Here is a 15,554-nt window from a genome sequence, read left to right as displayed (position 1 = left end):
AAGGGAAGGGAAGGGAAGGGAAGGGAAGGGAAAGAATGAATGAAAAGAAAGAAAAGCAAGAAGATTAATTCATAGTGAAGAGACTGTAAATGTGTAAATGTAGTGCATGACAGGGCACAGTGTAGTAGTGGCAGTGAGGACAGTAAGTGGTCAGGAATGTCCTGTTCCTTCACCCTCAGCCCTCACTTCCTGACCTCTAGAGAAAGTTCCACTCCTGCCGGCTTCACTCCCAGAAGAGCCTTACGCTCCGTTTCTACTCAGCTATCATATTGTAACGTGTGCCCTCGCTGTGTTTAGACACTGGCACTCTCTATGGTTCCAGATGTCTACAGGGTTCAACCCAGATATACCATTGTTTCACATCCTAGGAGCACAAGCTGTGTGTAGAAGGGGAAGAATCTTCTGGAATCTCTGTGCTTCATAGCCCCTTCCATGGCACGCTAGGCCACAAAAGCTACCCTGACTCACAGCCTTCCACCCTGGAGACCTGTCGTCACTGGGATTGTAAACTGTGGGATAAAATCATGGTTTGATAGCCACCCCCGGCCAAGTTTAGTGAGCATATAGATAAGCACTCATTAAATATTGATCTAATTGTGTGGACCATGTCCTCCCCTTCGTTATAAGAGCCCTATGGTGAACAGTTTCACACCAACTGGCACCGGTTACAGTCATCTGAGAGGAGGGAGCCTTACTGAGAAAGTGTGACCATAAGACTGGACTGTAGGCAAGCCTGGAGGGCATTTTCCTAATTAATGATTGATGGAGGAGGTCCCAGCCCTTTATGTGTGGGTGGTGCCATCCCTGGGCTGGTGCTCCGGGGTTCTATAACAAAGCAGTCTGAGCAAGCCATGAGGTGTAATCCAGTAAGCAGCACCCTCCATGCCCCTGCATCAGCTCCTGCCTCCGGGCTCCTGACTGAGTTCCTGTCTGAGTTCCTGTCCTGACTTCCTCCATTGATGGACATCAGTGCAGAGGGTGAACCAAATTTCCTCCTTTCCTTCCCAACTTGCTTTTTGGCCATGGTGTCTCATCCCAGCGATAGAGACCCTGACTAAGACAAACCTAGTCAGAAGCTGGGACAGTCTTAACCACTCATACTGAGCAAGGTCACTAGAAAAGGTGCACAGCCATAGTAGAGGTGACTGTGCGGAAGTGCAACGGATCGCCGTGTGCTGTGCGTGCGGCCTTACCATCCAATTGGGCCATTTTCCTTCGGGCATGTTTTCCATCCAGGACGTGATAACTTCATATACAGTATGCCCAGAGAGAGTGCCTATTGTGGTGAAGTACTTGTTGAAAGGAAAGTCAGCTTCCTGGATAAATGGCAAGCCATAGTACATCATGGTCCTCTCGATGCTCTCAGCTGAGGCTTCAGTCCCCATGAACCTGGAAGAGTTAGCAAACTTTGCTGTCTTCAGATGCCGACAAAAGAGTGGGAACAACTCAGCAGCCACTTAGAGCTCACTGCTGATAAAATGTGGGGGCCCCTCATAGACCTCAATTAGAGTTTAGCAGCTTTGGACAGCGGCAGTTAGCACAGAAACAAGAGGTCGAAGTTCAGAGATTCAGTGTTTGTGGAGCTTCAGGCACAAAGTGGACATATATATCACACATCTTTGCAAGGCTCAGGGACCATCACAGAGGAGGGAACAGAAAGATCAGAAGAGGCAGAAGTCCTGGGGGACTGAAGCAAGACAGCACCTCCTGGTTACAGCAGCTTCACGTACGTACAGTCTCACAGCGGCTATGGTGCTGACACAGGAGAGAACCAATCAACATTCTAACACGGAAGGAAAAGGGCCCGTCAGGAGCCCACCTACACCTCGCTGAGAAGCCACTGACAGCAGACAGCTGGTAGGAGCAGAAGAGTCCAATTTCTTTAAGGGTGTGGTTCCTGGTATGCTGACCACAGTCCAGTACATGCTCCCACATGCATGAATGTGTATAAGTGGCATACAGTGGACTCAGTGGATTATTTTTAAGAGGACATAAAGTTGGAAGAGGGTGGGGTATGGTGAGTAGCTCTGCAGGAGCTAAGAGGAAGAGTGGGTTTGAATATAATCAAAATTTTATATATATATATATATATATATATATATATATATATATATATACAGAGCATGTATGAAATTCTCAAAGAATTAATATTTTTAGTAAGGAAGTCACATGCATAATTAGATAGGGCTCTCCAGAGAGCAGCACATACATGCAGAACTTGGTTCTCTGCTTTCAACACCCAACTAAGACTCTAACATCTTAAGCCCTTCTTTGGACATTTTCATGAATCTACTTAGAAGTTCTAAGTAGAATCTCTGGTCTATAGCTTTGGTAACAAGGTTTCCCCTTGTTATCGATACATACTCTGAAAAAACACTTAGGGGGATACGGTCACCTGAACTGTCCCCATCAGTGCTGCATTCAATGGCTAGGGCGACACCCTGATGGGAAGCCCAGTCTCCTCCTCCTCCTCCTCCTCCTCCTCCTCCTCTTCCTCCTCTTCCTTCTTCTTCTTTTCATTCTACTTCTTCTCAAGACAGAGCTCTCTGTGTAGCCCTGACTATCCTGGGACCCTCTCTGTAGCCCAGGCTGGCCTCAGACTTAAGACAGATCTGCCTGCCTGAGCCTCCTGAGCACCACAGTTAGTATGTGGCGACTCTCTCCCGCCTCTGCAGTCACTCCCTGAGGCCAGTGCCTTCTCCAAGGGGAGGGAGTTCTTAGCTGCTCTCACTCACTCTGTCAGGTTAGCTAACTAGTGATACAAGGTGATCCAGGATCCTTTATCCAGCATCCTTAAGATGAGATATATCTCCAATTTTGTAAGATATTGACATTCTTAGAATAGCTCTATAGAGCTTCAACTGGCTCAGAGTTCCTACTCCAAAGTTAGAAATTCAAAATGCCACCAAAATATTTAGATTTTCATATTAGAGATTCTTTATATTATTATTATTATTATTATTATTATTATTATTATTATTATTATTATTATTATTATATCTAAGTACACTGTAGCTGTCTTCAGATGCACCAGAAGAGGGTATCAGATCTCATTACGGATGGTTGTGAGCCACCATGTGGTTGCTAGAATTTGAACTCAGGACCTTCAGAGGAGCAGTCAGTGCTCTTAACCAATGAGCCATCTCTCCAGCCCCATATTAGAGATTCTTAACTTCTAACTTCACAGTTCCTTACATGCCAGATACTATTGTAAGTGATTTACATACATTGTCTCCTCTGGTCTTACAACAGTCCTCTAAAGCTTGTTACTATTACTCTCCTATTTATAAGAAACCCATTTCTGCTAATGGAGAACCCCAAGGTCACCAGGCTACAGAGCAGGACCCCACCTCAGCTCCTAGATCTCACAGCTCCGCTAACCACTGGGATCTGTCAACAGTTCAGTTGGAATGTTTGAGCCCACACTATCCAAGAAACAGAATCCCAGCAATGATGATGAAAATAACAGCTCATGGGGCTGGAGAAACAGCTCTGCAGTTACAGGGTCCAGGTTCACTCCCCAGCACTCACACCAGGTGACACAACTCCCTGCCACTCCTCCTCCAGGGGATTAGCACCCTGTTCTTGACCATGAAGGTACTGTACTCACATGTACAAAACTCACACAAAGGGAAGAGATGGAGAACCACCAGGTTACTCTATGACCTCATGTGCACCACGGCACATGTGCCCTGACACACACACTATGTACACGCACAAAACAACAACAATAATAAAATACAATTATAGCTAGGCAGGTCATTTTAGCATATAACTTGGGCCTATGGTTACCGGTATCTGCCAGGCTCCCTGCTGTACTGGTTCATGGTCTGCCGGAAGTCTCGGACAATGTCATGCATTCCCACCTGAGTAGTGGTGAAGTCATGGTACAGCTCTGAGTAGTGGGTCACCGTATCCTTGAGAAAGCAGGACAGCAAGATATTAGCCCCATTTCACACCTACGCAGGCCCCATGTCTTGCAGGACACCGTGAACTAAGGAGATACTTGGTCAATGGTAGTTCTAGAAACTTTGGTGCACAAGAGGCTTGCGGGTGACAGATACTCACAATCCTTAATGTTGCATTAGTTTTTAATATCGGTAACTTTTAAAAAAAATTAGTGAACAAGGTCAGGAAGGATGACTGAGCAGCTAAGAGCATCCAGAGGACCCAGGTTCAATTCCCAGCACCCACCTAGCAGCTCACAACTGCCTGGAACTCTGAGGTTAGACACCCTCCCAACATACATGCAAGCTAAAATACCAGTGGACAGAAAATAAAAACAAATAATTTAAAAGAAAATCTAGTGAACACCAAGTGTTTATCACCCATTTTAGCAAACTAAATTATACCAAATACCAAAACTCTAATTACAAAATCCCTATAAATATAACAGCATAAATGCCTCAGACATTCTTGCTGAAGGCAGAGTTGGCTGCACATCTCCACCACATCTGCTTACAAGATGTCAACATTTAACTCTTTCCTTGCCGTTTCCACCCTTCAGATTACTCTTAGGCCGTCACAGGGTTTCAGCGACTGATCTATCAATCATTTCCTAGCAGTCATTGCTACACTTCCAGTTCCCCAGGACTAGAAGAGTCAAAAGACTACAGCTCATGTGAGATAAGGCTCTGGGATGGACACAGATTGGCTGAGCCGCCCCAACATGATGTGTGGCCTGCTCAGTGAGCACTCTTTGAGCAGGTGAACTTCACCTGTGAAGATGAAAGGGTTTGATGGGGAGGGAGGTGTTTTAACCCTGGGGTTTTCCTAACTTCTCACACCCTTCAGATCCTAGAGTCGCCTCGAAGACAGATTACATCACATTACATTACAATCAGCAAGTTAGCTTCAAGATCTCTCCAAGAGACAACTAATGCTCTTTGAGAAAACCAGCTAACACTGCCTCTTGTCTTCAGTTTTCCACCTTAGCAGAAGTTGTGAGCAAAAAAATATATACTAATAGTAATAATAATAATAATAATAATGGGCTTAATTCTAACCTTTGCTTAATGGCGTTATCTTATAATCAACTGCTCTTTAATTAGGTATGTAGATAGGTAGGAGAGTAGATAGGTTGATAGGTAGCTGATTAATTTAATGAGTGATAAAAATGCATATAGCGGGCTGGTGAGATGGCTCAGTGGGTAAGAGCACCCGACTGCTCTTCCGAAGGTCCAGAGTTCAAATCCCAGCAACCACATGGTGGCTCACAACCATCTGTAACAAGATCTGACTCCCTCTTCTAGAGTGTCTGAAGACAGCTACAGTGTACTTACATATAATAAACAAATAAATCTTTAAAAAATGCATATAGCAGCTCAGGACAAAAGGTAGAAGCCTGATAATAATATATCCTGTGGAATTCATTTTACTTATTTGGCTTCCTTAAGAGCATCTACTATACAAGCAATTTTAGATTTTCTTCAGGCACAAGATTCACGGGAACAGCCACACACTGCTGTAACACGGTCAATGTAACATTCTATCCCGTGACACACAACACAACTCCAACATTTTGGAGTATGTGTAGGGACGACTGTCTACTTGACCAGAGGAACTACGGTGACTACACAAGAGTGGTCAACCAGAGGAATCCGGTAGGTAGCCTGTGAGAGTCAATAGTGTAGTGCCTCAAAGAATGCAGCTTAGACAATGAGTGGGCTTGGTTTGGGGTGCCGTAACCCTGAATCCTGAGGCTCACCTAATGGAAATGGTGAGGCCTCTTTTACCTGTTTATTGAAAGACTTAGATGAAACGTGGTAATACTCAGTGCTAATTCCCTTCTGTTCAGACTGGCCTTATCACCTAGAAAAGTCCCGGGAAACTGGGGCCTCTACCTTTGAGCCCAAGTGAAGCGAAAGAAACACAATCTCAGTGAGCAAACTCTGTCACTCCATATTGTGTCCCCAGTACCCTCACTGAGGAAATATCCTCGATCGATCCCTGGCTCTGTAAAGAACCAGGGAAGAATCCCCCAGATGCAGCCATTAGAAAGGAAACACTTGGGCTGGTGAGATGGCTCAGCAGGTAAGAGCACCTGACTGTTCTTCTGAAGGTCCTGAGTTCAAATCCCAGCAACCACATGGTGGCTCACAACCAACTGTAACGAGATCTGGCGCCCTCTTCTGGAGTGTCTGAAGACAGCTACAGTGTACTTACATATAATAAATAAATAAATCTTAAAAAAAAAAAAAAAAAAAAAAAAAGGAAACACTTCCAAGGACTCCTGCAGGTGGACAAGGACATCCTTGTAACTGGCATCTTAGACTAAAACAGAGACCACGGGGCTGGAGAGACAGCCCGGGGTAAAGACTGCTCACTGCCCTTGCAGAGGGCGTGCTGAGTTCCTGGTGCCCATCAGTTAGCCTCAGGGGACCCCACAGCCTCTTCTAGCTTCTCTGGACACCTGCACTCATGTTCACAGACCCACACACAGACAAACACATCGATGCATAATTGCTAGATAACAATATTTTAAAAATTTAAACACAGAAAACACTCTGATAACATTTTCAGATATGGCAAAGAAAAAAACAAGTTAAAATAAGACTTTACCGGAATTTGGGATGTATTCACTTGGATTTCATTTCTCAGATCCTTTGCTTCCAGAAGAAATTTGACCGCATCGAAACTAAACCCATCAACACCCTTTGAGAGCCAGAACTTTATTATTTCCTGAACATGAAGAAACAAAAAACTTGGTTACATATAGTTTGTAGTTACAAACAATAGCTGAGACATTAACAGAGGAACCATCAGAAGACAGGTAGTTCCACATACAAAACACATGTTATCACACACAGACCCTCACAGTCTAATTCCATAACTGGTTCTCTCAGTACCAGGTGCTGGGTCTGGGATAGACCATTCCAGGCAGACAACAGCAGAGAATGTAGTCAGATTTCCTGGACAATTGAAAAAAAAAAAAAAACAGGGGATGGAGTGGGGATAGCATTCCCAAAGAAGTTGGACTTGTCATATCTAGCTTTATGGTCAAGGGAAAACCTTGGAACTGGGAAGGGTAGGTGGAAAGTCCTGAAAGGTTTCAAGAAGACCATAAAGCTGACATAAGACTAGCAATTCCACACCTAGATACACACCCAAAACAAGACCTTGAATGTTCATGGTAGCAGGGCTGCTAGGGGACACTACCCTGACGGTAATTCCATCATTTGATGAACAGTACCTGGCCACAGAGAAGAAGGATTTACTGATACATGCTGGGACACACATGAATCTTGGAAGCATTTTGCTAAATACAAGGAGTAAATATTGAATAATTTCCTTTATGCAAAATGTCCACAATAGACAAATCCACAGAGAGAGAAAGGGAGACTGGTTAAAGGTGAGGTGACAGGGTGGACAATGGTGACCAAAGCAGACAAAACGTCTCTGAGGGACAGCAAGTCCAAACAATGAAGTTAAGTGTGTGCTTGGGCTTCACTGAGTCTACAGACTGTGAAGATGCCCAGAGAGCAGGGGGTGCAGGCGGTTGGCTGGCACTTGGGTTGGGGAACTCAACAGAGAGACGCCACCCACAGCAAACCTGCTGGGCACACAAAGGCCGCTGGTTTGTGGAAAGGGCTCTCAGAAGGTTCTGGACCAACTCACTAGGACGAAGCCTAAGTTTAAGACCACGTCCCTGCTGTACTCCTGCACTGGAGCCTCCTCTCCTCCCTTCCTCCTCTTTATATGCTCACTTTTGTACTCTTCATGTCTAAGAAGTCCCCATTTTTACACGTGTCAGATGCTACACCGCCCAGGTGCGACCCCAGGTGGCGCTTTGTCTTACAAACATGAACATAGGTGGAGTCGGAGCAGGAACACTCATAACGCACATGGCAGCTTCCGACGAGGTGCGGGCGAGCATCATCCTGCACTGACTGTCCAATGTCAAACTACTTACTTTCTTCCGGAGCTCTTCATTCACTCCAGAATCTCAGCATTACTAAACAGTAACCATTAACGAATGAGAAATGTGGGCTGGAGCCGCAGCTCAGCCGTGAAGAGCATGGACTACTCTTGCAGAGGACCTGAGTGGGGTGGGTTTCCAGCCAGGTCAGACAGCTCACTACTGCCGCTAACTCCAGCGCCAACGGATCAGATGCCTCTTGACCTCCAGAGGCACCTGACCTCCTGTGCACATACCCACATACACTTAGAGGCATAAGACAACATACAAATACATCTTAAACCACAACTGATTGAGAGAGAAGTGTCCGGGATGCCCTGAAAGCTCCCTTCTGCTTTGTTACTTCCTTTCGGGAGATGTTTCTAAGTGTGTGTGTTTGTTTGTGGTGCTGGTGTTTTGTGGTGCTGGAGATGAAGGCTGGGACTTCAGGAACGTTGGGAAAGTGCTCAGCCACTGAACCACACGCCTAGCCGGGAAGAGACATTTTACATGCTGAAGATTTAGCCCGTATAATCCAAAGTTTGCTCTTGGAAAGTATTTCCCTTCTGTTGCTCATTCTCATTCTTTCAACTAGATGAGAATAGGACTCTTTATTTTAATTTTTAACCTCCTGGCGCTCAGATTGAGCTCTTCCAGTTTTACATCCAATCTTCCAGTATTGGGTGTAAAATGGGCACAGGGCCTGGTTCCACCTGGCTGCAGTGACCCAGACTTGGGGACTCTGGGGACAGTACACTGTGTCCTTGATTCTCCTCTAGCTAACATGACACCACACTGTCCTGGTTTTCCACTGGGCACCTTTTCTCTGCTAAAACAACACCACTCTGAGTGACAGAGTTGTCATTCACAATGCCCAAATCAAGGATGCTGGCCTGTGTTGCTGTCTGCTTATTTGGTTCATGGTTGGTTGGCTGCTTGGTTTGGGGGACAGGGTCTCACTGTGTCCTAGGCTCACCTAGCTAACCTTGAAGGCCTTTCTCTTTCCTTTCCTTTCCTTTTCTTTCCTTTTCTTTTCTTTTCTTTCTTTCTTTTTTTTCTTAAGAAGGCTGAAGTGGGATCATTTACCTAAATAGTCCAATGTGGGAAACACAGTGGTTCTGTTGCTTTTTTAAGGATTTATTTATATATTTTATGCCTATGGGTGTTTTGTCTGCCTATGCCATGCATCAGGTCTCCTGGAACTACAGTAACAGAAGGTTGTGAGCCACTATGTGGGTGTGGGAATTGAACTCAGGACCTCTAGAATAGTAGCCAGCGCTCCTAACCACTGAGCAATCTCTTCAGCCCTGTGGCTCTGCTCTTATATCTAATGACACATAACATGTCTCCTTAAAATGACATTAGCCTTGGGAATCTGTCTCAGTAAGGGATGATAGACGTTTCACAAGTACAGGAAAACAATGCCCTCTGCTTACAAGCAAGAGAACAAAAAGCTCCCTGCTGCTGCCCAGAAGTACAGAAAACAAATATTTTCTGACTCCTCAGGGAGCAAGAAGATGAGGAAGCTCAGGCTCCAGAAGCAATGCATTGCCTCTGCAGTCCAGCTACCTACACTATAGCATCTATAAGACTCATGCAAACATTCTTCATCATTGGAAGAACACCTGCTTTTTAGGAGCTCTGCTAGAGCAAATGGGATATTTTTACCAGTCCAGCCTGAGTCAGTCAACACACAACCTCTGTAGTGTGAAAACTGGTGACCAAGCTCTGCTTAGCCTTTAAAAATCTCACTTGGTAATGGTTCCTTCTACAGACCTCTAAGAGGTTCCATCTTTGCAATTGATCATTTATTGATTTCCCAACAATATCCTTCAAGTCCCATGAGCAATGCACCACTGTCGTTCGTATTTTAGGAGTGAGGGAGCAGGCTGAGGGAAGTGGTGTACCGGTGCCAAGGTCATGAGCTTAGTCACTGGTGGGTCTAGAACTGGAGCCATACGCAATCCTTTCCTGTTTGCAGCGCTGGTGTCTTTCCTTCCGCTGTACGTTGTTGTTGCGGGAGGGCGTGTGCACTCCACAGCATGGGAGTGGAGGCCAGAGGACAACTTTGTGGAGTTGCTTCTCTCTTCTCATCCTTACATGGGTTCTGGGGATAGAACTCGGGCGATGGAGTTTCCTGGCAAGTGCTTTTACCCACTTAGACAGCTCACCAGTGTCTTTGGTATCTTTGTGAAGCCCTGGCTGTCCTAGAACTTGCTCTGTACACCAGATTGGCCTTGAATTCACAGAGATCTGCCTGCCACTGCCTCCCAAGTCCTGGCATCAAAGGCTCGTGATTCTACCACCTGGCTTTTCTTTTTTTCTTTTTTAACTGTAGAGTCTGCCAACACCTAGTCCTCCCTCCCATGCTAAGACAATTGACTCCTTGTACCTCTCAGCTGGCCTGCTTCTCTCCAAAGTTATCTGCCTGAGTTCTGGAGACCCTATTCCTAAGTCAACAAACCTAATGTTTTCATCTTTAGAGCACATTTCCCCAGGTACCCATGTCCTTATAAATCTAAGTTTCCACTGGGCACTCGTGTCTTCCAGACAGCTCCGATGCTGCAAAGTCCACACACTCTCCCTTCTCATCTTCCATTTCAGAGTACAGCAATGACACCTTCCCACCTCAGGTCCTCCCAGGTGCCTCTCTAAGCCCTGGTGAGTTCTCTGACCTCATCTACCCTTGCAGGCCGAAAGGCTTCCAAGATTCCTTTGGAGATCACTACACTCTGAACTCTGCCCCCAAAGCTGCCCTCCTCCCACCCCTTCCCTAAAACCAGAGTGATTGTTTAAAAATGCAAATCAAAAAGCATTGCCCTATCTGAAGACAAATGTTTGGGTTCATGCCAGGACTTACAGGCCTGCTCAGAACTTGCCCAGGCCACTTAGTCTAACTGAGTCACGTGGCCTTCCATGTATATCCCATCCCCCATATAGCTTATCTGCCAGCACTCCAAAAGTACAAGATTCATGCCTTCCCTCTGCTTGGACCCCCACCCCATCCCCGCCCCCACCCCCGCTCCCACCCCCACCCCCACCCCAGTGTTACTTCATTTGGCTCACTCCAGCCCAAACACTTAGCATTACCTGCCTTCTCACAACTGCCCAAACCGTATCTGCTCCGTGTCCAGTGTGAGCACCTGTTTGCCCACTTCTTTCTGTCATGACAACCATCACACTAGGTTTTCTGTTCTGTTGTCTATCTCTCCTCTGGAACAAAAACACCTTGACAGTTATAACACATGTCTGTCTCCCACCTATCATCTCCTAGCCCACAGCCAGCACACCACACACACACATGCAGACCATCACTGGAGGCCACCATGTCCTAGCCCACAGCCAGTTTGCCACACACCCCATTAGAGGAGCACATAAGGAGAATGAAGTAGCTGGCACCCAGGAGTGCAATTATTATGCAAGTACTATCAATAAATAAGCCATGGGGCTGGCATTTAAAACTGGTAGCTAAGAGAACTTTATTTATTTATTTTTATTTAAATGCTTATCTCCGGCAGTCCTGGGCTCACTAGGGGCAGAACAGAGTCCATACTTAGCTATGAGTTCTAATGTTGAGCGGGAAGTGCCCCTTGGCTTCTCATCGCCAACTGCTAAGAACCGTTTCCTCCCCAGGAGTTCTCCTCCAGGGCTCAGGCTTCCTATCTTACTGGTCCAAGATCATTCTGAGTCCAGAGAGAGGCAAGACAACCAGGGTCTCTTGCTAAACATCCTGGCTGCTCCCCTGGGTCATGGTACCTCGCTCTGTGTTCTCATCCATCAAGTGGGGCGCAGGGACTAGAAACCAAAGTATCAGAAGCAGACAAAACACAACGACCTCATGTAAATCACCAGCTACCCTGGAGCCTTCTAACTTCTCAAGGTGGAAACAGTCAGTCCCTGAGTTCAGGCCCCAAGCCAAGTCCTGACAGTCACTGGGAAAGAAAGAGACCAAATAGGGAAGAAAAAGGATTCTCCCCTGTCAGGCGCCTGTGTCAGCCTGACTGGAGCAATGGCTGAAAGCTGATGGCAACCAGGGGAAATCCAGAGGTTCAAGTTGCTGCCTGAAGAGAAGTCCACCCAGACACGTCCTCACTGCTAACCACTGACGCTGGCAATGATTAACCCACTCTGCTCCCCTGCACAGATAAAGTGCTGCGGGTGGGAACAGAAGGAGCTCAGAAGTGCTCTCCTGAGAAAGGTCTGCTCCTGGGGCCCGAAGCTCAGTCCCTCAGCATCTCCCATGTACTCCTAATGGTGACTCCTGACTTGCCTTCCAAATAATGTTTAACCTCTGGATAAGGCAGTAATGACCCAGACAGGAGGACTTTCATTCTGGTGGACTAGTTAGCAAGAATTCTACTGCCTGGATGCCTGTACGAGAACAGCCAAGTTAGTCAAAGAATCATTAATATATCTGGCAGCACCTCGTATCAAAATATACAAGAATTATTTAAACATTCCCAGACAACCATCCCTGTCAGTAAAGACAGTGATGAAGGGTGAAGGGGTATCCACCCGTTAAACAGACTGGATGACATAGTTATGAGCCCCTAACTGCCAGTAAAGAGAAACGCACAGAGAGAAATTGTGTCCTAACACTGGCCCTGGATGGTTGTCACAATGGTGAACTCAAGTCCCCAAACCTAGGTTTGAATCCCCATGTCTCTCGAGAAGCGCCAGTTACCTTGTGAAGGCTCATTCTCTATGATAGCCTACATGCTTCAACAGAGCTAGATAAACTATTTGTCACACAGTAAGTGACAAATAAGTGTGGGCAGGAGCAATGGAGATGTCTGTGTGGCTGTTCACACTCACCTTTATTTCCTCTTGAACAGCAGGATTTCGGAAATTTAAATCTGGTTGCTCTTTCAAAAACTGGTGAAAATAACATTGCTGTCGTACTTCGTCAAAGTGCCAGCTGGAGTTTCCATACACACTCAGCTAGCAGACAGACAGAAGAACACATGGATTAGCGCGTTCATTCCTACACTGGCCTTGTCTACAAACAAAAGACCTCGGCATCCTGGCCCCACAAAGTGAGTGCATAAATCCCAGGAGCTGTCTCTCTAGGGAGAGCACAAAGTTAAGCCCCAACTTCTACCCTAACCCTCCACAACAGTGGTTAGAGAGTATTTAACGAGCAGACACCATTCCTAACAACCACAGTGCCAGCTAATGTTCTCAAGTCCAGGACAAGACCAAGTCAGGGGAGAGCCATTCCTAACGCATTTTCTTATGTCTGCTGTCCAGGTCCAAGACTCCTGAAGCAGATTATGAAGAGAGAGAGAGAGAGAGAGAGAGAGAGAGAGAGAGAGAGAGAGAGAGAGAGAGAGAGAGAGATGTAAAATGAGTCCCCAAAGAGTGTATTAGACGCGATCACTTTAAACTGCTCGTCCTCTGAATCAGAAGTGACTTGAAGCACCGGGACCACAGTTGACACCTCCCTTCTAGAACAGAGCAGGGGGAAGATGGCATGTCAGATTCTCTAGCTTGTCTCTCATCTTGGTCGGTCTGCCTTAGCTCAGCCTTAAACATGAGAGTTTCTTGGGTTCTATCTCAGACCTTTCGTTCATGTCTTGATAAAGAGCAACTGGAAAACTCGGGAAGAAATATGGTGGTGGTGGTGTTTCTCCATCTAAATCCTTTTCTTTTTAATGGGAAGACACTGTCACATGGGGTCTGCATTTCCATGGTTACTGGCCACAGTGAGTAGTGGCTTCTATCTTTCAAGGAAACTTCACCAGTTCACTGTGTGGGCCACCTGGACATGACTCAAGAGGACGTATTGACTTTATGTCTAACCAACAAAAGATCACAGATAAGCAACCAGAAGAGAATCGAGGAAACCAGAAAGAAGCGCATCACAGGAATGACACCCAAGGGAGTGGATGTGGGAGATGCTCAGCGTCATCAACAACTACGGAATTACTACATCCCTTACTTACAGACCACTAGTCACTAGATAAATGCCAAGTTAGGAACTTAACAGGAGATTTTTATATCCACCTGAATGGCAAACATTGCAGTTTAGCACAACGTTCTGCATGGGCGCTTTACATCTATTTAATTCAGGAAAACTTTGCTCCCAAGCCCCAAAGTAGGTTGATAAACATGCTTATGACACGATTAATGATAAAGCTGAAAACAGTTCAACTGAAGAGTGATTAAGTTAACCATGTAATATCTACCTATTACATATACATATTACACATACATACTATATATATATGTACAATGCATACAGTAAGAGGCAACAGGAGAATGTGTGAAGCATGGCTATCCAAACCTACAGGATAGGTCTTTCCAAAAATGAGTAATGAAAGCCAGTTATAGAAGGGTTAAAAAATTAACTATTAATAGCATGTATTATATAAGCAAAGCAAAGCCCTAGGTCCCATGTGGTAGGAAGAGACAACAGACTGCCCCAAGCTGCCCTCCAACTTCTGCATGTGTACTACAGTGCATGAACGCCAGTTCCCATCCCCTACCCCCACATAAATAATAAATTCAACAAAAAGTTTAAATAAAAAAATAAGTAAATACTCCTCAACTTCCTGACTCTATAAATTAGCTACTCTTATCTAGAACTTTATATACATGGGATATAAGCTTCTTGAGAAAAAATTTTAACTTATTTATTTTATGCACATGGGTGTTTTGTCTGCATGTATATCTGTGCACCCTATATGTGTCTGGTGTTCACAGAAGCTGGAAGAGGGCATCAGATCCTCTGAGACAGGAGCTATGATTGGTTGTGAGCTGCCATGGGGTGCTGAGGATTGGATCCGGGTCCTCTGGAAGAGCAACCAGTGCTTTTGACAGCTGAGCCATCTCTCCAGCTGCAAAAATGGACTAGCAAGTAGTTCACTGAATTGCTGAGTAGTATGACATCATATACACATACAAACATATATTATATATCCATATTTATGTATATGCTAACATTTTAAGAGTTATTTTTATCTATGTGAATTCATGGTTTTATATATATAAAAATGTGCATGGGAATGGAAGCTAGAGACAATGTCCGATACCCTAGGGCCAAAGTTACAGGCAGCTGTATGCTACCCAGTGTATATGCCGGGAACTGAACCTGGGTCCTCTGGAAGAGCAGCCAATGCTCTTAACCGCTGAGCCACCTCCCCAGTTTCTGTGTTAATGTTTTACATTAAGGAACCAGCCTTGCCTACAAGTAGAAGCTGATGGAAGGACAGGGAAAGCCGTGGCAGAGGAAGCAGCTGCCAAGTGCTGCAGCCAAGCAATGGTCTGGTTCGAGGTGTGAGCAGTAAGATTTAAAAGCAGACTGTGGGTAGGGCTGGAGAGATGGCTTGGCGGTTAAGAGCACTGACTGCTCTTCCAGAGGTCCTGAGTTCAAAACCCANCAACCACAAGGTGGCTCACAGCCATCTGTAATGGAATCTGATGCACTCCTCCGGGTATGTGTCTGAAGACAGCTACAGAGCTACAGTGTACATACATGTAACAATAAATAAATCTAATAAAAAGCTACAGTGTACATACATGTAACAATAAATAAATCTAAAAAAAAGCTACGGTGTACATACATGTAACAATAAATAAATCTAAAAAAAAGCTACGGTGTACATACATATAACAATAAATAAATCTAAAAAAAAGCTACAGTGTACATACATGT

The 15,554-nt window shown here is 45.3% G+C and overlaps 1 protein-coding gene across 1 annotated transcript in view; it reads right to left on the bottom strand.

Moving 5' to 3' along the window:
- The window catches only part of Slc3a1 (solute carrier family 3 member 1), a 32,763-nt gene that overhangs the window by 9,926 nt on the left and 7,283 nt on the right, over window positions 1–15,554 (bottom strand). The window contains exons 4-7 of the mRNA XM_021218307.2: window positions 12,713–12,838; window positions 6,562–6,681; window positions 3,793–3,917; window positions 1,194–1,389 (exon numbers count right to left, since the gene is read on the bottom strand). Of these exons, the coding sequence (XP_021073966.1) occupies window positions 1,194–1,389; window positions 3,793–3,917; window positions 6,562–6,681; window positions 12,713–12,838 (567 nt within the window). The remainder of the gene's footprint in view (window positions 1–1,193; window positions 1,390–3,792; window positions 3,918–6,561; window positions 6,682–12,712; window positions 12,839–15,554) is intronic.

Source organism: Mus pahari, chromosome 18, assembly GCF_900095145.1.
Source record: "Mus pahari chromosome 18, PAHARI_EIJ_v1.1, whole genome shotgun sequence".
Classification (NCBI taxonomy): domain Eukaryota; kingdom Metazoa; phylum Chordata; class Mammalia; order Rodentia; family Muridae; genus Mus; species Mus pahari.
The sequence above is the reverse complement of the archived record's forward strand: the minus strand, read 5'-3'. Positions and strand labels throughout refer to the sequence as shown.